The sequence below is a fragment of the Limulus polyphemus genome, unplaced genomic scaffold (genome assembly GCF_000517525.1).
Source record: "Limulus polyphemus unplaced genomic scaffold, Limulus_polyphemus-2.1.2 Scaffold1381, whole genome shotgun sequence".
Taxonomy (NCBI): Eukaryota; Metazoa; Arthropoda; class Merostomata; order Xiphosura; family Limulidae; genus Limulus; species Limulus polyphemus.
In genome coordinates, this window is record NW_013666991.1 from 135,812 (window position 1) to 157,160 (window position 21,349).

The window sequence follows — 21,349 nt, forward strand, 5'->3', positions numbered from 1 at the left end:
CATACATATTCTGGTTTGCAAATGAAATGTCAATCCAATCGTCCATATAGATGTTAAAAGCTTTTTATAAAGTTTTTCTTCATTGCTAAAAATGATTTAATCTTTACTCAAATTAATGAAAAAAAATGAATTAATGCTTATGAGGCGATAAGACTCTGGGTAGTAGTCATTGTAAAACACAAGTCAGTTCTCAGTAGTAAACAGATAGTAGAAGGAAGCAAAAACACAAATATTAATTTAGTTAGAGACTCCCGTTTTCGAGCTTTATACAGTTAAAGTAATTTAGGGACGAGCATCGTATTTCGCATTACAATATTAAATGAATCAGATTTCTTATGTTATAGCTCGTCAAACGAGACAAAACAAGCTTCATGATATACTAATCATTTGAAATACTTGAAATAAAATGTCAGCTTATGTCTGCTTTCTCCACGTGGTGACGTGCATTTGTATTTATTCCTACAATTTCGGTTTCACGTTTGCTGAAAAACGAGATGCTAATTTCAATAAAACTAATCTAGACATCAGAAGACTTCAACTTTTATCACCAGTTGAGTGAAAGATAACCACTAAGCTATCAACTTACAATTGAAAAAAACTTGTGCCAGAAATCTCAACATAAAAAATGTTTTAGAAAGCATTGTTTCTTATAATAACAGAGACAAGTTGGTTAATTAAATTATTCACACTCAGTTCCTGTTTTTGTAGAAATCATTCAAATACAATACTAAAATTTGATGTCTTAAAAACTCATGAAAGATCCCGAAAACAATACAAGTTTCTCTTTTTTATCCAATAGAACGTGGTTTGAATCAGTCCTAAGATATGTCTTTTTTTCATCAGGTTAGTGAGGTAATAACACATTTTCTGTTATTTTTTAGAACATTTTGTGACTCTTTCACATTACGCAATATCAAAAAAAAGTGTTGGCTCGGAAGATTATACTAAAATATATTAGAAGTATAATAATCTATGTAGAATTGATAGATCATTCACACAGAATGTAAGTACTAGAGATTGATAACTTACTTAATTATAGGATACATAAATAAGATTATAAATTTTAAACATTATTTGAATTAGTCCGTGTGACATCAGAGTAACTTAAGATTTCAAATTCAATTGGCCTAAACGTTATGATAAAAATCACGCTAACTGTTCATTTTCTTAACTTCCATTGCTGGTTCAGGATCAGATGCGTGTGAAGATAAAATTTCAAAACTATCTTTTGTCTTACACAGGTCAATGCCCAAGAGGTTTTTCATACAGTACCAGAACTCGTCAATTAGGCTGGACGATAAGAAACAAAATATTCTCTGATGTTGGTTTGTTTGGTTTTGAATTTCGCGCAAAGCTACAGGAGGGCTATCTGCGCTAGCCGTCCCTAATTTAGCAGAGTAAGAGTAGAGGGAAGGCAGCTAGTCATCACCACCCACCGCCAACTCTTGGCCTTCTCTTTTACCAACGAATAATGGGATTGACCGTCACATTATAACACCCCTACGGCTGAAAGTGCGAGCATGTTTGGTGGAACTGGGATTCGAACCCGCGTCGAGCGCCCTAACCATCTGGCTATGCCGGGTCAATATTCTCTGAAGCGCCATTTATATATGCATATATCGTTATTGTTAAGTTATTGCATCCCCTATTTTTGAGACATAACTTATATATCATTGTTAAGATATTGGAATGTTCGACCAACAAAACGGTTAAAATTTTATTTTCTTATAATCTTCAGTAATGTTCTTACTCTTACAAAAAAAACCTTTTTTCGATAAGTTGACGAACTTGTGATTATTTGATAACTGACGCTCTACCCCTGGTAAAGTGCACCTACCTCGTTATTATTCAAATCGAGATCCTTAAACTTCCATCTAGCGGCCTGTTCATTGGTTGGTTTCTCTGCAGTGCTAAAAGAAGATCCAGTAAAATCCGTTAGTTAAGGTCTGTGTTCAAGTGACGCTCAATAAAAATTTAAATGTATTAATACTATTGAAATATATCTTGTTGGCATTTTATAAAAACAAAAACAAAAAACTCATTACACAATAGAAAATGTCAAAAAAAAGTTGCGCAATTATATTTTATTGTGGCTAAAATACTTGTCATATTTTGAAAAAATAATATTTTTTGTCAGTTTGTGAAAATGAGAGATAACCAAAATACCTTTATATTTTCAAGCTTATAGCTGAATTCTGATTCATTTCTTCGTTTAAGTTTTGATGTTATTAATCTTTTTTTTTTTTGTTGTTGTTGTTAATTTACATTATTTTTAATCACTACAGCCTTTTTTTTACAGTAGTTTGACTTCTGGTTGGCTATTGTAATATCACCGTGTGTGTGTATAAATGTCATTATCATGAACAACGATAGTGGGTCATAATAGGGTTCGCCCAAGATATTCACAAACATTCTAATATAAGTTAAGGACAAAAACCATCTTAAGAAACAGACTTATTATGGAAAAAACACTCAAGACCTTCCATCTTAATGACTAAGGTTACTAAAATATTGATAATAACGGAAAAGTTGATTTTCCGATTGTTAGACAAGATTCAAAGTTAACCCAGCCACTGGGGGTGCAAGCCAGCACAACTCGGTGCCGGTCCTAAACGGTACACTCGACTCTAAAATAAGCCATAGAATCCAGTCGGGATGGAGAAATTAGAAAAATGCGTCGGGAGTGCTATGCGACAATTAGATCAGCGCAAGGGTGAAAGGAAAGGTCTATAAAACCGTTGTGAGACCTGCGATGATGTACTGAGCGGAAGCCTGGCCCATCAATAAGGGTCAAGAGAAGAAATTAAAGGTAGCCAAGATGAAAATGTTGAGATGTATGTGTGGAGTGACGAGGCTTGATAGGATTAGAAACAAGAGGATTCGAGGAACAACTAAAGTGGTGGAAATATCGAAGAAAGTTCATGAGAGAAGATTGCAGTGGTATGGGCACGTGATGAGGAGAGAAGATGATTATATAGGCAAGATGGTTTTGGATATGGAGGTGGAGGGGAGAAGGAAGAGAAGAAGACCAAGGAGAAGATGGAAGGATTGCGTGGATGGAGATATTAGAGAGAAAGGCCTTGTTGGGGACGAATACGAAGACCGAGGAGAGTGGAAACGTGCTGTCAAAAATAGCGACCCCATATAGATATGGAAAAAGCTACAGAAGAAGAAGAAGACAAGATTAAAAGTTCACCCATTTCGTCTTCATATTATTATTATCATTCATACTATTCTTGTATCGCAAGCCTACAAAAAAAACGGCTATGAATATTTTATTCAAACCTGGGCACACCTATTAGAAAATACTCCTGCGCAGGTCATAGGATTATTTGTATGTTGATTCTTGGAAGAGAAGGAGAGATTTTATCAGTTTTTTCATCGTTATTGGCCAAGTTTCTATTCGAAGCCATTCAAGTACCGATAAGGTATACTGCGCCAAAACCTATGCCCAGCTACTAAACAAACTCCCGCGAATGTTGTAGGGCTATTTTTAAGTTGATTCTTGAATGTCGATATTTCCACCCTCTAAAATTTTCTAAGTTCTACTTCGCTACCAACATAAACTCTTCGAACGCAGAAATTTAGAAGCCATTTAATTAAAAACACCATCATATTTCGTTTTCTTATAGTAAAAAAAATTGTATATTTATAACTGTGTCTTCAGCCTTATTATGATTGATTATAGTTTTACAATCCGCTACAGAAAAAAAGACTACAAATATTTTATTGAATCCTGGACAATAGTAATGAATGCAGTATTGAGTGTTTCATAGGGTAGTTTTAGAATTAAATCAAGCGCTTTTCGTTTTTTCGCCATGATTTCTCTAAGTCCTTTACTTTCCGCCATTGAAAAAATTCAGTGTTTTCTAAAGCGCATTAATTGGAAAATAACTTGTGAAATTTATAGGCATTAATTAGAAACTGCCACCTTGAGGATTCATCATTTCTGAAGTTCGCTATTCTAATTTGTTTCTACGTGGTTTTCTGCGACTATTTCAATGAGTTTTCTAACAATAGACGATTACCATAGTAGATTTCTCTACTCTTTTGAGTGGTGATTTATCCTACTGATTTTCGTACTTCCCTGAAATTGTAAGTGTGTATTTGAGTATTATTTTAATATTATTATTAATATTTTTGTTTCACAAGCCTACAGCAAAATCGGCTGGGTATTTTGCACAAAAATCTAGACAGATATTCTATCTAAAACGCTGCGAATGTCCATGACATATTTAAAAAGTTGATTATTTTTCAATGAAAGTTGATTTACGTAGCTATAAATGCATAACATATGCGATGCTGTTGTGAGCGGCTTTCTTTGTACTTGGCGATTGTTAACTGTGCGTTTACACGAAACCTCAGGCACAAAACCACCTAGCTCAGTAAATAATGGTTGGATGGAAAAAAGCCAATCCAGCAGTAAACTCTTGAATGCACATTTACGTTTATAGTTTAAAATTTATTCACTATAAATGGGCATAAAAACTTAATAAACAAGTAAATTAAAAATTGTTAATTTAAATAAGGTGAATGGGGATCGTCAAAAATGTACAAAAACAAACTGATTTGTCAGAAATGTATATCGCTTAGCATTCTTACTAACTATCGTATACCTACAAAAAACACAAATATATATGGATATACGGAATCACCTTTACCAACACCTATACATTTTAAAACTCAGTTGTCACTAATCCTTCTGTTAAACGATGTTGATGAGGTCATGAATAATCCATCACACGAGCTGTGATTCATGGAGAGCTTTAGCCCAAAATGCTAACATAAAAAAGTGAGAAAAGTTTATCGCTTCTATGTGATATCTTTATTAATTTAAAACTTACCTAGACGACATATTTCGAGCCGAGATCATCATTTCATTGCCTAAATACTCAAGGAATTCATTGAGGAAAATATGCTTATTATGAATTCTACAACCTAGAAAAAAAAAAGAGGAAAATAAAGTTAAAAGTAATAAATCAACATCTCAACATCATGGGTTGCAGCTGTAAAAGTACTGATGAAAGCCAAATACGTAATAAAAATTAAATTACTTATAGGCTGAAAAAGCGTAACTGGGAGATATTATTTAAAGACTGAAAAAATAAAAGTCAGGGCGCGGACTAGTGGTTAGCGTGTTGGACTGTGAGTCAAGTCCAGTTACCGAGAAATAAAAATATAAGTGCGTTTCACACTTTCGGGCTGTGGGTGTGTTACAAGAGTAACGGTAAAATCCAAGTATTCGATTAGATTAGCTCAAGAGTTGGCGGTAGGTGGTGTTGACTAGAAGCCTTCTCTCTAGTCGCCCCCCAGTGGCACAGCGGTATGTCTACGGACTTACAACGCTAGAAACCGGGTTTCGATACCCGTGGTGGGCAGAGCACAGATAGCCCATTGTGTACCTTTGTGCATAACTACAAACAAACAATCTCTCTAGTCTATCAGTTCAAAATTAGGGACGGCTAGCGCTGGCATCCCTTGAGTAGCCTTGTGCGAATATCAGAAAAAAACAACCTTTGGTGACGGAGATTATGTTTTCACTCCTGTATGTGTATGTTTGTCAGTAAGATTTCTCGAAAACGGCTGAATGGGTTTAGACGAAAGTTGGTATACATTTGGAATATGACCCAACTTAGAAGTGATTAGTTTTTGGAGTGTCAAGGTCTCTATAAGGTCACGAAAGTTTAAAAAAATCCCTATCTGTTAACATGGGGACCGGTTTTTACACTATTTTTGCTCTATAACTCGGTCAAAAATGATTGGATTTTGATTCAGCTTGGTTGACATATGTAGAATATTATTTCTCGTTGTCATGTCAAAAATGGTCCGTGTCCGTTGATCAACGTTGCGTGGCTGAGGTATGCGTTCTGCTGAGTGCCCTATAGTTGTAATTTTTATTTCTCCTGCGTGGTGAGTACCTGTTTTGTTATTTAAGGATTTTATGTAAATATCCCTATTTTACTGAAACACGCCCAGTGCTAAAACTTGGGTGTAAAACTTTAGCTCTCTTTACCCAATGACACACTTGGCAACCAAGTAAAACACTTATTTCCTGCGGTCATTGGGTACATGAACTGGGGAAGTGAATAAGGCAAAATATTACTAAGCCTCAAATAGAGGTGGTCTTTGTAATGTACAATGACAACAATGTACTAACAAACACCTTTAATTAAAGCTTAGAAGGTACCAAACTATAAACACTAAAGTGGATGAAGATTTTTAAACATGTTACTTTATATTCTTACATTGCCAAGGCCATTTCCCTCTATGTTCGAAGTCTTCAAACGGCTTCTAGAAATAATATCATAAAAAAAAAACATAACTGAAATTACTGTAATGATAATCACGAGTCCATATCAGCAGAAGCTAATAACTACTGGTATCTTATTGTAAGTTTTAACGGAAGCTTCTTTGTCTTTGATTTTTTGTTTTTTTGCTGTTAATAACAAAGTTACACAATAGACTATCTGAGCTCTGTTCCCATCGTGTATCGAAACTCGAGTTGTATCGTTATAAGTCCTCAGACTTACTGCTGAGCACCGAGATGCTTAAGGGAAGCTGCCAATTGGCACTTTATTTTGCTTTTTAACAAAAGCGAAATACTGGCACTTTATATTAAATTTCAACAGAAGCTAACTACTGGCGCTTTATTCTGTGTTTTTAACAGAAGCTAACTACTGGCGCTTTATTCTGTGCTTTTAACAGAAGCTAACTACTGGCACTTTATTATGAGTTTTAACAGAAGTTACCTACTGAAACCTCAATATATATATTTATAAGAATAACATGCATGCGTGTGTGTGCGTGGGAATCGTTTAAAACTACTTTAAACTGTGAGACATTGAAACTAGGAGTGAGGAAGTAATGGACGACGTCACCATATGCATAAGGGGGGAGTGGGCATAAAGGGAAGGGTATTTGGGTAATTGATCTGTCATCACCCCTCCGAATCCCATCTCAGACAGCAGTGTTTAGGTGTTAAGGTTTAGTTGTGCGAATTTCTTCATTTGTTTATAGACATCATTACCGTCACCCTCTTGAGATTTAATACTTGCCCCTGACACCCAGGTTTTGAAAACGTCGCTAAGTCTAGCGTCTCTTATTAGATATGATGATCGGTTTGTCATTTTTGATCAGACAATTCGGCTCAAGATGTTTTTTTGTACTAGAGATGTTTGGTGGATATCACGAGTTGTGGAATAGGTTTAACCTCGCAGTCATTGAGATTCCTCACCCCCAGACTTCAGATTCATTCATAACTCCACGTACCTAACCTTGTACATGAGTAGTCTATGCAGGTCACTGAACTGTTTTAACTACTTTTAATACAAAGTACTGGCTTTACATTTTATAAATTTTGTACGTTCAAATACAAAATACCACAGCCAAAAAAAAAAAAAATAAAAAGTTTCGTACACGAAGCACGAGTTAACTATCGGTATCTTAACGCATAATAATTTAAAGAAAAAGCTGACAACAGGTACCACATTAGAAGTTCTAATGAAAGTTAACAAGTTTTAACATAATCTAAGTATAAACACTTTGTGATAACTTTCAATGGAACCTAATTACTAACATTTTGATTTATATTAAACAAATTCAAGTATATATATATATGTATGTATTAATCTTATGACTTTTACAAACATTATTTCTTTAAACTTAATTTAGTTTCAAACTGTCTTTGTTAACCTGAAGATGACCTAAGAAGGTCGAAACGTCGTTCTTGTACTTTATTTTAATTAAAGTTTTGTTGTTGTTTTTCTGAGCAATGGCAAACTGCGTTCTCCGTCACTCTGTTAGTGTTAACACCATACCATGTTGATTGTACTAAACAACCCGGATGTTTATTTCTACGACCAGTCACCAGTTATTCTTGTATGATTTTGCTATGTTTAAGAGTAACAAACAGACTTCTAGACTATACCTTATCCCATACCCTTACGCTTGTACTTGGGATAATCAAAACTATCTCAACTATAAAAAAAAAGAGTTACTCAAAAACACGTTCGAAATTACGACACATTTATTTTAACTAATTTCAAATTACTAAAAACAATACCACAATGTTCATATACTCTTTTTTAATGGTGCATAGATATTACTGTATTCAGCTTTTTCGTGCACAAAGGTAGCCAATCTTCCTGTCAGTTTAAGATGGATTTCATAGATAATATGAAATAAACACAATACGAGATATTTCTACCTTAGTAGTTTTAAAAACAAAGATAAATAAGAAAAAAAAAGTTTCGTAACCTTTGAACATTTTGGCGGTTTTTCGGAGTTTTCTACACCGTGGTCGTCCGCTGTGAGAAGTAGTTCCTAAGATTGGTTTCCCATCTGTGGTTCTTACGCACCAGCACACTGCTTTGTTCCTATTCTTGAAGCACTGGGTATCCTTGTAATGCCCGTTTTGCTTACACTCTGGGACATAAACTCCGCTCTGAGGGGACGTTTTCTGGGTCTCAAGCGCTTTCTCTCTCGCCTCCTTACATTTATCCAAGACTAAAACCCAAATGATATTTAAAGGAATATTCTCACTACAATCATCAATTGATAAATTTACTCATTACAGATTGTCCTACACCGTAATCTAAATTCCCAAGAAAACGACTGATAAATTATATTCATTATTCTTTTATTATTACACCAACAAAATTAAAACAGTTACAGGAAAATCTTAATATCACAAACAACCAATGGTAACTTCTACTCATTGTAAACGATTCTTTGCCTTTATTCATACCATCTTAAAAGGATAAACATATCCCAGACAAACGACTGATAAATAATTTACTAAATAGTTTCTTTGTATGTTGTTCTAAAGCAAAACTTACAATTCAAAGGATATATTCATTTTCTAATATTCATGGTAAAATCGATTTTCGATATCAATACTGGGTCAACAAAACAGAAAATGCTCGTGCGAAACTTGGTAGAATTTGCTTGATAACCGTCGAAAAACTAGGCTTAAGAAATAATAACCTCATCATTCTTTGCATATGAAGTGTATTAAATACGTAAACCACCTAAGGAAGACTTGCAGAGAAATTACTGAAGCTGTTAATAAAGTTACTAACGTTATTAATATTAATGCTATTGTTAAATATCTCAGGACGTTGGTTTCTTACGGAATTCTGACAGCTATAATATGAAACATTTTGCTCTAAAGTTTTCATTTATGTTCGCCCAATTCCTAATTGAGTGAAAAGTGTTTGATAATGAAATATACACTACACTAATCCAAGGTAGATAATTACTTACATGCAATTATACGGTTGCTGTTAAAGAAATTTAAGCATTCGAAAACTTTAAATTTTAAATAAATATTGTAGAAATAATTTCATTTAGAGCTTCATTGAGAACGGTCAACTGTTAAGAGTTTCAACTGTAACTTTGGATGTTTAGTTTTTGTTTTCAATGTCGTTCTAGTGGAAATTGTTTGGAAGAGTATTTTTGAAGGTCACGGCTACGGATAAGTGGTTGTATCCGAGTTCTCTTTTACTGTTGCTATCAAAATCGTGTTACAAGAGGTCAGTTTGTGCCCACAGGGTTACATTAGCTATATACTTTAGTATCGAAATGTGTTCAATTTAAACAATATTTTTCATCGGAACCATAAAAGTCATTTTGACACACGGGACTAGCACTAAGATACTTGTCAGCTAAAGGTAAATATATTAATTTTGTACTTTTTATTAACATTAGACTTAAACTTATCTAAAATTATAATCTCTAGGCTCACCTTTATTTTTGCTTTACAGGTACTTTATTCGTGTCTTTAAATATTCTAAATAATTGGTTAACAACAACAACAAGATGATATAGTGATAGGAACAATGGCGTCCGAGTTTTTTATTTTTTTCAGAGAAAATAGAATGTTCTAGAGGTTATTATTTACTTACAGTCTTCATCACTATCTTGAAGAAACGTAGTCCTGCTGGGAGCTGGGCGAAGATGAGAAGATGGTTGCCTCTGTGATTTTATGGTGTCATCTGAGGATGTAAGACATATTTAAATAACGTATAAATCTATCGCTTCCTATTTCTCATTTGAAAAATTCAAATACTTATCGTGACTAGTAATAGCTATTACTGTTAGATATCTTGTTTTCTTTTAACTTGTGTGTTTAATACTTTTTTAAGTATTTCGTTCATCGACTATAGATGAAATCGTCATTTAAGCTATTTCAAAACTCTCATCAATTTAAACCCTCACCGGTGTGGTTAAATAGAAAAAAAAATAGTATTGCAGTTTACAAAACCATCTCAGCAGAACATGCAATTAAAATGTGAAGCACTATGCGGGGCCACTCCTATGTTTCGAAGCTACTGATTCGGATATGCTACATGTCTGTCGGTCAGTCAGTCGGTCACGCTCGATTTCTCTGAATTTCGTGAGTTACACAAGTCCAATTCCATTTTTTTTCTCATATAATACTTACTCTTTGCATTGCCCGTTCCCATTTTAGTTGCCCCCCAGTAGCACAGCGGTATGTCTGTGGACTTACAACGCTAGAATCCGGGTTTCGATACCCGTGGTGGGCAGAACACAGATAGCCCATTGTGTAGCTTTGTGCTTAATTCCAAACAAACAAACCATTTCAGTTGAATTCAATCGCTAACATAGGCGTAATTATCTCCTAAATTTCAGCACTTTTTCTGCTATATAAAAGCCTGTCAAGGAGGTTGTTTTTATACCAAGGATTTATTTATCACCCGGTGAAATTAATTTGCCATTTGTTATGAACAGAAGGTTTTGAAGGATGATCGAATATTTACAAGAAATGTGGTTTTAAGAGAACTATTGCAATAATACAATTGATGTGATAACAAAATAACTGTGATTAATGAACGCTAGGACAAGGATCGATGCTGGGAAGAGACACTCTTACGGTAAATGAGATAATGCTCATGATAGGCTTTGGTTTCCCGATGCTAAAAGGTCCTTTATTTTTCTTATATCTGTTTACGGGCGGCAAAGCTGTAAAGACATACTGGAGGATTCAAATTTGGTAGGCTTTGGTTTCCCATCATTTTAGACGGTCTTTTATACTAGTTGTTAATAAACATTGTTAGGAAAAAGGTGATAACACTGTTATACTAGTAGTTAATAAACATTGTTAGGAGGAAGGGGGTAACACTGTTGTACTAGAAGTTAATAAACATTGTTAGGAGGAAGGTGATAACACCGTTGTACTAGTAGTTAATAAACATTGTTAGGAGAAATGTGATAACACTGTTGTACTAGAAGTTAATAAACATTGTTAGGAGGAAGGTGATAACACCGTTGTACTAGTTGTTAATAAACATTGTTAGGAAAAAGGTGATAACACTGTTATACTAGTAGTTAATAAACATTGTTAGGAGGAAGGTGGTAACACTGTTGTACTGTAGGATTCAAATTTGGTAGGTTCTGGTTTCCCGTCATCTCAGACTGGCTTTAATACTAGTTCACTAATATTGTTTCATTCTTTTCTTCTAGCTTGATGTCATATAACTTTTATATAGACTTTACCTACATTAAGTACAGGTACTGTAGTTATAATCGCTAACACTGATCTTCACGTCCACACAACTTCTGATATTACGAACACAAATAGGGGTAGATGCTATTGATCTCAAAACGAATCAGTTTCAACAAACAAGAGGAAAACCCCAACCTGACGTTAATAAATAGTTTCATGCACTTATTAGTAAGTAGGACATACAACCTTGTATTTAATACCACAAATAACACATATTTGTGGTTACAGAGATCGATAACAGGATCAAAACATTGAGAAGTACCCGACAAAAGAAAAAATATCGTAACCTATTGACTACATTTTTCTGTATCACAGCTGTAGCTTGCCATTTTTCGTAATAATCTAATAAACCGTACTTAAAACGATGAGAATTCACACAAAAATACACTCTGAAATTAATGTAGTTTGTAGTTTCCTACCTATCATTTCCACTCAATTCCATTTCTTCTGATGGCATTGTTAATAAGAAAATATTATTTATTGCAGTGGGTTATTACACTTAGGTTAACCGTAGGTCAAAAGAAAATGGAAATATTAATAAAAATACAAAGAAAGCTAACATGCTGCATTATTAAATGTTATGGCTAACGATAACAAAAACTGCTTACTCAGTTAGGCTTAATTCAAGTAATAGTTGGGCTTAAACAACGTGTTTTTGGTAGGTAAATTAATAATATGCTAATACATTATAAATTATTTAGGTTGCAACGTAAGCTTATATCTACCTTTTCCTATCATATTTGACATATATGTTTCATAGTTTTTGTTTTTATAACAATCTATTGACATAGAACTTACTATATCAATATTAATTGTTATCACTGCCTTTGTACATATTCTTTAGTTTTGAGTTTAACCTACATGTACATAGCCTTAATTGGTTAGTCTAACTATTATTAACCCGCGAACAAAATCATAATCAACTAAGCTTTATTATTCTGAATTTCTACAATCACCAAAAATAAATCGCCTTTCACAATCTTAAGATATTTTTTCTTAAAACTCTAATATTAGGAATACTTCCAAAAATCTTCTTAGCAATGAATCTAATTCTGGAACACCAAAATCTCCGAGAATCAAAGGAAAGGACCCAACTTCCTCACTGCGGCCTCCCAGTGGCACAGCGGTATGTCTGCGGACTTACAACGCTAGAATCCGGATTTCGATACCCGTGGTGGGCAGAACACAGATAGCCCATTGTGTAGCTTTTTGTTTAATCACAAACAAACAAACCCTCACTGCGGGTGCTTGTATAGAAGATATTAAATAGTTTCCTTTCCTTATTACCTCTTCCCCCCTTAAATAACTCTAGAAATATCTGACGAAAGACAATTAAAAATTGAACTCACTCATTACCAGGAGCTTTTCAGAGAAGTTAAATTTCTAAACTACTCACTATAGATTGAATCTTTGGAAAACAAAGATTAATTTATAACCCTTTCAGTACAATGACCTCTGAATATCTATGCTGGATTTTTTTATTTTCTCAGTACCATAGGCTCTTTAAAATGTCACTTATCAATTGTTATTCAATCAGGACTTCTAAAAATATAAAAAAAACTCATATTTCTTCAGTGCCGGAGCTTCTGAAAACTAATTCCGCAATGTCAGTCCCTTCTGCTACAAGACTACTGGCAGTTAATAAGCAGTATATATTTCCGTACCACTAGTTTTGAAAAGCTAACGATAACATTTAATTTCTGAAGCACTAAGACTTTTCCTTTCCGGAACAATGAGTGGACATATTCTAAGACATAATACACGGTTTAAAATGTTAACAAGTAAAACAACCAGTTTACTGTTTACTGACAAGATATAAAATTAATACAATAAATGTATAATATCTACAACCAGAATGATTTCCGGTATATAAGAATAATTTGTTTATTACCGTTGCAGGAGATCGGCATTTTTAACTCGCAAATAAAAGTATATAATAACTGCACTAGAAATAAATGTGAAAACAAACAGTTTCGCCAATAACAGGGTAGTTATCAAGAATTTTGCTTTCATGATTTTATTAATAGCAGAGTAGAAGAACACAAACACGATAGTAGGCAGGGTATCTGGTTTGAATCTGGCCCTGTTGTTATGCGTAAGTGCAACCAAAGACTTCAGTAGAGATGGAACAATTTGAAAAAAATGGCCATCCGTAAGACCAGAATTCCACCCAGACTTTCTATCGTTCTTCATTCCTCTGGGGCCTGGTAAGGTTGGTTGAAGCGATCGACTGGCAAATCCGAACATGTTAACCCTTTTGGCCGTTATAAAGTGACGATCAATTCCACTTTTCGTTGGTAAAAGAGTAGTCTTAGAAAGTTGTCAGTGGATGATGCTGAGTATCTGACTTCTCTCTAGTCTATCGCTAGGAATGGCTAGCACAGAATAGTCTTCGAGTAGCTTTGCGCGAAATTATTCAAATTGATTCCTCAGTTATACGTAGAATATAATGATGTCAACGGCAATAAAGGATTTAATCTGTTATTAAGAACTTTTGTTATTATATTTCGGATACTAACGTAGAGGTAGTCGTCGGGATAAAAAAAAGTTAACAAATGTACACTTGGCTTTCTTTACCTATCAATAAATCTTACAGATGTTATGCAGATGAAAGTCACATATGAGGGATAGAAATAAATATACAAACATTTCCATGTGAGAACATATTTCCATTATAAAAGGATTCAGGTTACATTTTTGTTAAAATATGTTAAAATCATATGCATCTGTATCAAATTTACTCTTTATAGCACATGAGAGCAAATAGAAACTTTATCCAATTCCGTAGTGTTAATATATATATGAAATCTAAACCTCTTTATAGTCATGAATTGTACTGTTTGGTGGTATTATTCGTTAAAGCTGTATGTTTGTTTGTTTGTTTTTGAATTTCGCGCAAAGCTACACGAGGGCTATCTGCGCTAGCCGTCCCTAATTTAGCAGTGTAAGACTAGAGGGAAGGCAGCTAGTCATCACCACCCACCGCCAACTACTCTTTTACCAACGAATAGTGGGATTGACCAGCTGTAAGGGCGAGCATGTTTAGTGTGACAGGGATTCGAACCCGCGACCCTCAGATTACGAGTTAAGCGCCCTAACCACCTGGCCATGCTGGGCCAGCTGTATGTTAGTAATTAAATATGCTTAATCCATTATCTACAAGAATAAAACATTAAGACAATGAAATGAAACATTAGTCTAAAGTCTTGCATGGTTATCATTAATAAATGACATATTCTAATATATATGTTGTCAATTATATCATAGTGATTATATCATCTTTCTTTAGCGAAAATCTATAGAGAGACGACAGTATGAATAAATCTGATATTTCGAGTTATCTTTTAATTTTCTGGCGAAAATAGATTTAGGCACTCAGATATGAAATCCATTAACCTCTGTAGATCTACAATTAGATAAGTCTCCATTGAAACTAAACACGCGTTCAAATTTGAACTCCTTTTTAATTTGTTGTTAGGGGTGATTTCCTTTAAAACAAAATTTACTATTCTTATTTAGATCTTTTATTTCAAAATGTCCGACACATCCACTTCATTCTAATGTGGAAACAATATAAGTTATATAGAATATTGTTAAACAGCTACCATACCTGTACAAGAGTGCTTTCAGAATCTAAGCGTTGTAAAGACTTATTAACCATAAGATTTCTTGATAAGTTAGTTAAAAAAAATAAACTTATTTTATTATTCATACACATTAATATATTCTCTTCACAGTTGAGTGAACGTTTTTTTAGATTAATTTTAAAATGATAATCAAAACAAAAATAGTGTTATCTGACCTAATCATTTTACACGTCATATCAAAAATATGATATAGAAAAACAAAAGTTATATGTAAGTGAAGTCCCTGTAAAAATGTAATGTTGCCCTATTCCCCCCCCCCAACCTAAACAAGTTGCATTATGAACACAAGAACATTTTAAGTAAAATATTTTAAGAAACTTAAGATTTATAATTACATAAATAAAGTTTTATTTTTCATCATTTTAAACTGGTTTATAGTCGTTTTCTTATCAGATACACCAAGTCATTAATTTTTGCGCTAATAGTTTTCGAGGTGAATCTCTGACGTCATCACGATGGAAATAAGCCATGAATAATATTTTATGTCGAAAGATTGTGTAAATTATTTCAGGTTACAGGAAACGTGTCAATAGCGTAATTTTGAAATCAAAATGTCCACAGTTCATACAATTAGAGATACGGTTTATAGAAAATGACAGAGCTACCCAACCACCATTAGAGCTTTAGCCAATATTTATAAAATTGTAAAAGAGCTCAGAAAATAAAACAAAATGAAATAAAATATTAAATTTCAAATTATCTATAAAACAAACTTAATAAGTGTGTACATAAAACTAAAAATAAATAAAACAACTTTCAGATTTCTCATAGATCAATTTAGTTTAAAAATGAACTAAAAATACAAAAATGATGCCGAAAGAGGGTGGAACCATATGAACTTTTTTTGTCTGTAGGCCTCGCGATTATGGTGCCCAGACTATGATTCCGAGGGCTCGTTGCTTGTGATCCGTTGTCCCAAAAAACGGATTCCACATATTGGGGATCGTGGATGCGTTATAATAATATCGGGCAAACCCCACTCTTCAGTCAGACATGAGAAGCTCAAATTGTCGGTGAGTGCCGTTGATAAGCTAACTTCAGTTTAGTATATCAATTGAAAATTAGAAATGGTAATGAGTAGGTAGTTCCCGAGTAATTTTGTGCGAAAATTTTGAAACAAACACATTTTTGGGCGTGTCTGAACAGATTCCCAAGCTTATTGTTAAACGTAAAAATACGTTAACTAAATAACTCTATTTGCGGTTGCGAAAATTTACGAGACACAAAATTAATAATAAATTGCGTTGTTAGTTTGCTCGGTTCATCTTTAAAGATGTATTCTGAAAGTATAATCAATAGACTATTAAGTACTTATTAATACGCAATATGTAATAATACTTTTGATTCTTTGTTTCTGAATTTTCACGCAAAGCTACACAAGCTATCTGTGCATAGACGTCCCTAGTTTTCCACTAACAAACTAGAGGGAAGGCAGGTAGTTAATGTTACCCACTTCCAGCGCTGGGGCTACTCTTGTCTGATGGAATAATGGGATTTGGTTTAGCACATCCACAGCCCCAAACTTCATATCGTGTTTTTGTGGTAACGGTCCTCGAACCATGAACCTTAGATTCACAATCCAAGCATGCTAACCATTAGGTCACGTTTGTTCTTGTAACAATACTAAGAATGGAATTTAAAAAATTAAGTTTAGTTCTTGGTAATAAACGTTTGAACAAATAGTGCGTTGTACATAAGTCAATTTGAGGTAAGTTATGGTTACAGCTTTTCACAATTTTCAAACACAAGTTCACTCAGAAAATTCCGAATAAACACCACATGCCCACATTTCGTACATTCTTTGAAATAATTTTTTTAAACTAATAATAATAATAATCAGAGAATTTATTAAAATTGACTGGTGTTACTGAAATTAGGATGGGTCTGTGGTGGAATGTCGGAAACTGATTTTATAAAATAATCGGATTTATTCATGTACAACAGAACGTTTTTACCTGACTTCACAGCAAATAACCGATTACCCAATAAGACCTTTGTTCTAACGGATTTCACAGGAAATAAGCAATCAATTACCCATTAAAACATCTTTAACAGACTTCATAGCAAATAACCGATTAGAAGTCAGGACCTTTGTTCTAACGGACTTCACAGAAAATAAGCAATCAATTACCCATTAAAACATCTTTAACAGACTTCATAGCAAATAACCGATTACCCATCATGACCTTTGTTCTAACGGACTTCACAGGAAATAAGCAATCAATTACCCATTAAAACATCTTTAACAGACTTCATAGCAAATAACCGATTACCCATCATGACCTTTGTTCTAACGGACTTCACAGGAAATAAGCAATCAATTACCCATTAAAACATCTTTAACAGACTTCATAGCAAATAACCGATTACCAGTCAGGTTTACATATTTGTTGTGAAATCCATTAAAACGAAGGACCTGACTGGTAATTGGTTATTTACTGATATGTCTGTTAAAAATGTCCTGGTCGATAATCGATTACATATTTGTTGTGAAATCCATTAAAACAAGGGACCTGACTGGTAATCGGTTATTTACTGACATGTCTGTTAAAAATGTCCTGGTCGATAATCGATTACATATTTGTTGTGAAATCCATTAAAACAAAGGACCTGACTGGTAATCGGTTATTTGCTATGAAGTCTGTTAAAGATGTTTTAATGGGTAATTGATTGCTTATTTCCTGTGAAGTCCGTAAGAACAAAGATCCTGACTGGTAATCGGTTATTTGCTGTGAAGTCTGTTAAAGATGTTTTAATGGGTAATTGATTGCTTATTTCCTGTGAAGTCCGTTAGAACAAAGGTTCTGGCTGGTATTATGTTATTTGCTATGAAGTCTGTTAAAGATGTTTTAATGGGTAATTGATTGTTTATTTCCTGTGAAGTCCGTTAGAACAAAGGTCGTAAAATCAACAACAAAAATAGATCTTTATCGTTACCAAGTTGGAGAGAGTTTTAGTTGGATTAATTCAATCTTGTTGAGCTTTGAGTTAAGCTTTAAAGGCTTATTACTTATGTTTTGGGATTTTTTGTCATGTTTGATACTGTAAGGTATGACATAATGTAACCAGTGATACGTGTAGCTCGGGTAAAAAATTAAACACATAATTTTAAACTTATTCAACAAAAAAAATGAACAACAACATTTAAAACCACGATATAGCTCTATTGTTAAGCTTATAATATTGGTAAGGGATTATACTAATTCATTTGCAGTAATGTTCGTCTAAAATGTTGAGGTTTATTTTACGGGTAATCGGTTATTTACTGATATGTCTGTTAAAAATGTCCTGGTCGATAATTGATTACATATTTGTTGTGAAATCCATTAAAACAAAGGACCTGACTGGTAATCGGTTATTTACTGATATGTCTGTTAAAAATGTCCTGGTCGATAATCGATTAGTTTTCTAAATGATTTCGAATAATAGCATATTGATATAAAATAAACAACTTTTACTGATTATGTTATTGTTCTTATGTAATTTCATTTCATACGCCGTCGGGCCCGGCATGGCCAGATGGTTAGGGTGCTCAACTCGCAATCTGAGGGTCGCAGGTTCGAATCCCCGTCCCACCAAACATGCTCGCCCTTTCAGAAGTGGGGGCATTATAATGTGACGGTCAATCCCACTATTCGTTGGTAAAAGAGTAGCCCAAGAGTTGGCGGTGGGTGGTGATGACTAGCCGCCTTCCCTCTAGTCTTACACTGCTAAATTAGGGACGGCTAGCGCAGATAGCCCTCGTGTAGCTTTGCGCGAAATTCAAAATAAACAAACAAACAATTGTACCTCTAGGTGTTAAGTTTTCCAGTTATACAGGTATTTGTTGTGACGTAATAAAGTAGTGTCTTTTGACTCCTAAAAATAGATTAGGCATTTGATATCCATTCAGTATTACAACAATAAAAATTACAATAACAATATAATAATCAGCTGTAGAGTTAATGAGTTTTAAGTCTTATTGCCACAATTGTAACGGAATAATACCAACTCGTAGGACTAATGGTTTTTTTCAAGGGAAACTGTTCTGATGGTTGTAGTTTTGACCAGTGTAATATTGAATAAACCTGATTTATATTGAAAGGGATCAAATAATACGAAAAGTTAGTCTTGCCTAAGGAATGTTTAACGCTATCGTTGTTGCTTCTGTTGTTCGGTTTTTAACGCAAAGCTACGCAATGAGGTATCTGTACTCTGTCCACAGCGGTTATCGAACCCCTGATTTTAACATTGTAAGTCTGTTAACTTACCACTAACCTACTAAGTGACTTAGAACCGTCATTAATCCAGCAAATTAATTAAATGTTTGACTAGTTGAAACTGTTCGCTTTCATTGATCATAATAGGAACATTGCCGCCTCATGTTTGATGAACATTTCCAAATATTAAAAGTAATTATAACACCGCCGTATGAAATAAGAAAGAAACTGCATTAATTTACTGAACGTAATTGTGTCTATTGTTAGAACAAATAAATTTAATGAGCAAGATAAGTACATCTTCCATGAAGCCGAGAAAGGACTGATTACGCGTACTAATATGCGCAGTATGAAAAGATTGAGAACAAATTCGCTTCACATCTAACGACTTATGCTCGATTTAATAATTTTAAAGTGTAGCTTTCATAAATTAGAAAAGGTAAAAATGAGTAAGCAAAGCATTATAATTTTAGACAATTATATCAGTATTTGAGGCTTAAACTATACTTTAAAATGAAACGAAATATCTCTGTATATTAATAAATATAAACCTTTAACGCATGTACAACGAATTATACAAAATTAAACAGAGTCAAGATTTTACTTTAGGAGAGAAGCAACATAAACCATAAATTTTGTTTAAATGATAGTGGAAAGTTTTTACCATTGGCCATTTCAGGCGTAAGTAGTTCGTTAACAGAGCTAATAGTAGTTCGTTAACAGAGACTGTTGGGCTAACAGAACAGAAGAATCACCAATATTCTCGTGACTGGAACAATGAATAAACCTAGCGGCAGTTACGTTAAAACTATATAATTATCAAGTTTTTTACTTCCGAAAGCGCTCGGTTTATAGGTTTTCTATTTTTTTGCGATTCGTCTAATTGCTTTTATCCTGCTTAGTTTATTAGTCTCGAAAACATTAAACTATGAAACAGACTAATCTAAATTTCTATTATACGAAAAAGGTTAAAACAGATTGCTTTAAGTTATTATATAATTACCATATGTAATGTTTCTCATTAATGTAACAAACATATAAGCAACCGTTTACATTAATATCGTAACCAATACACGCATACATTCTTGACACTTAGAAATCACGTAGGATCAGAAATTTAACCTTTTACTAAATTTCCCCCTGAAAGTTCCACTGTCCCCTTTCGAAGAACTAAAATCACAATGATGTTTTAATTCATACTAAAGTTAATTACATTCCATCACAGAATGTTTGTCATCTTTGTAACAAACCTCAATGTCAAACCCGCTCGAACCCTGGCGGCATTTTCTTTCATCAATAAACACAATCTAAATCATCATTTTAATATTACTAAAGAGATTACGTGCACAAAACCATTTATTATATACACAGCGTGGTCACAGGTAAATAGACACCACCTTTTCAGAAAACAATGAATTTTTTCAGTCATATTCACATGAATTGATATATTTATAATTTAATTAATATCTAGTAGATCTTCCTTTCGCTTCGTGGAGTTCGTTCATGTTTTGGGGCATCGTGAGAATCATCTCGTCAATTTTAGATTGTGCGATTTTCGCCCACTCTTGCTTCAAACCTTGAAGTAAATTGCTCTTAGAAGTTGTTTTTTTCTGGTTGTTTCTTGACTTGCCGGTCGAGTATGGCCCAGAGGTTTTCGATGGGGTTCATGTCAGGAGATTGGCTCGGCTAGGGCAACTTCTGGATACCATTTTCTTCCTGCCACTTTTGGGTGTTTCTAGCAGTGTGACACGGTGCTCCATCTTCCTGGAACAACGTTGTGTTCTTGTTTACGAAACCCGAGGAATAAAGTGGCAAGAGTCCTTCCTCCAATATTTCGACGAATTTCGCAAAATTTATGTTGCCAACGCACTCCACTAAGCTCGATCTCCCACCAACCCAAACAGCTCCCCAAACTACCATACTTCACAGTTGGCTGCAATCTGTTGAGTCAAAACTCTTGGTGAGGCATTCTCCAG

General features: G+C 34.1%; 1 protein-coding gene across 1 annotated transcript in view; it reads right to left on the reverse strand.

The window, feature by feature from the left end:
• Nucleotides 1-21,349, reverse strand: part of LOC106463337 (SPARC-related modular calcium-binding protein 1-like) — an 85,431-nt gene that overhangs the window by 2,323 nt on the left and 61,759 nt on the right. Inside the window, exons 8-11 of the mRNA XM_022390811.1 lie at nucleotides 9,906-9,995; nucleotides 8,257-8,505; nucleotides 4,845-4,938; nucleotides 1,838-1,910 (exon numbers count right to left, since the gene is read on the reverse strand). Coding sequence (XP_022246519.1) covers nucleotides 1,838-1,910; nucleotides 4,845-4,938; nucleotides 8,257-8,505; nucleotides 9,906-9,995 — 506 coding nt within the window. The remainder of the gene's footprint in view (nucleotides 1-1,837; nucleotides 1,911-4,844; nucleotides 4,939-8,256; nucleotides 8,506-9,905; nucleotides 9,996-21,349) is intronic.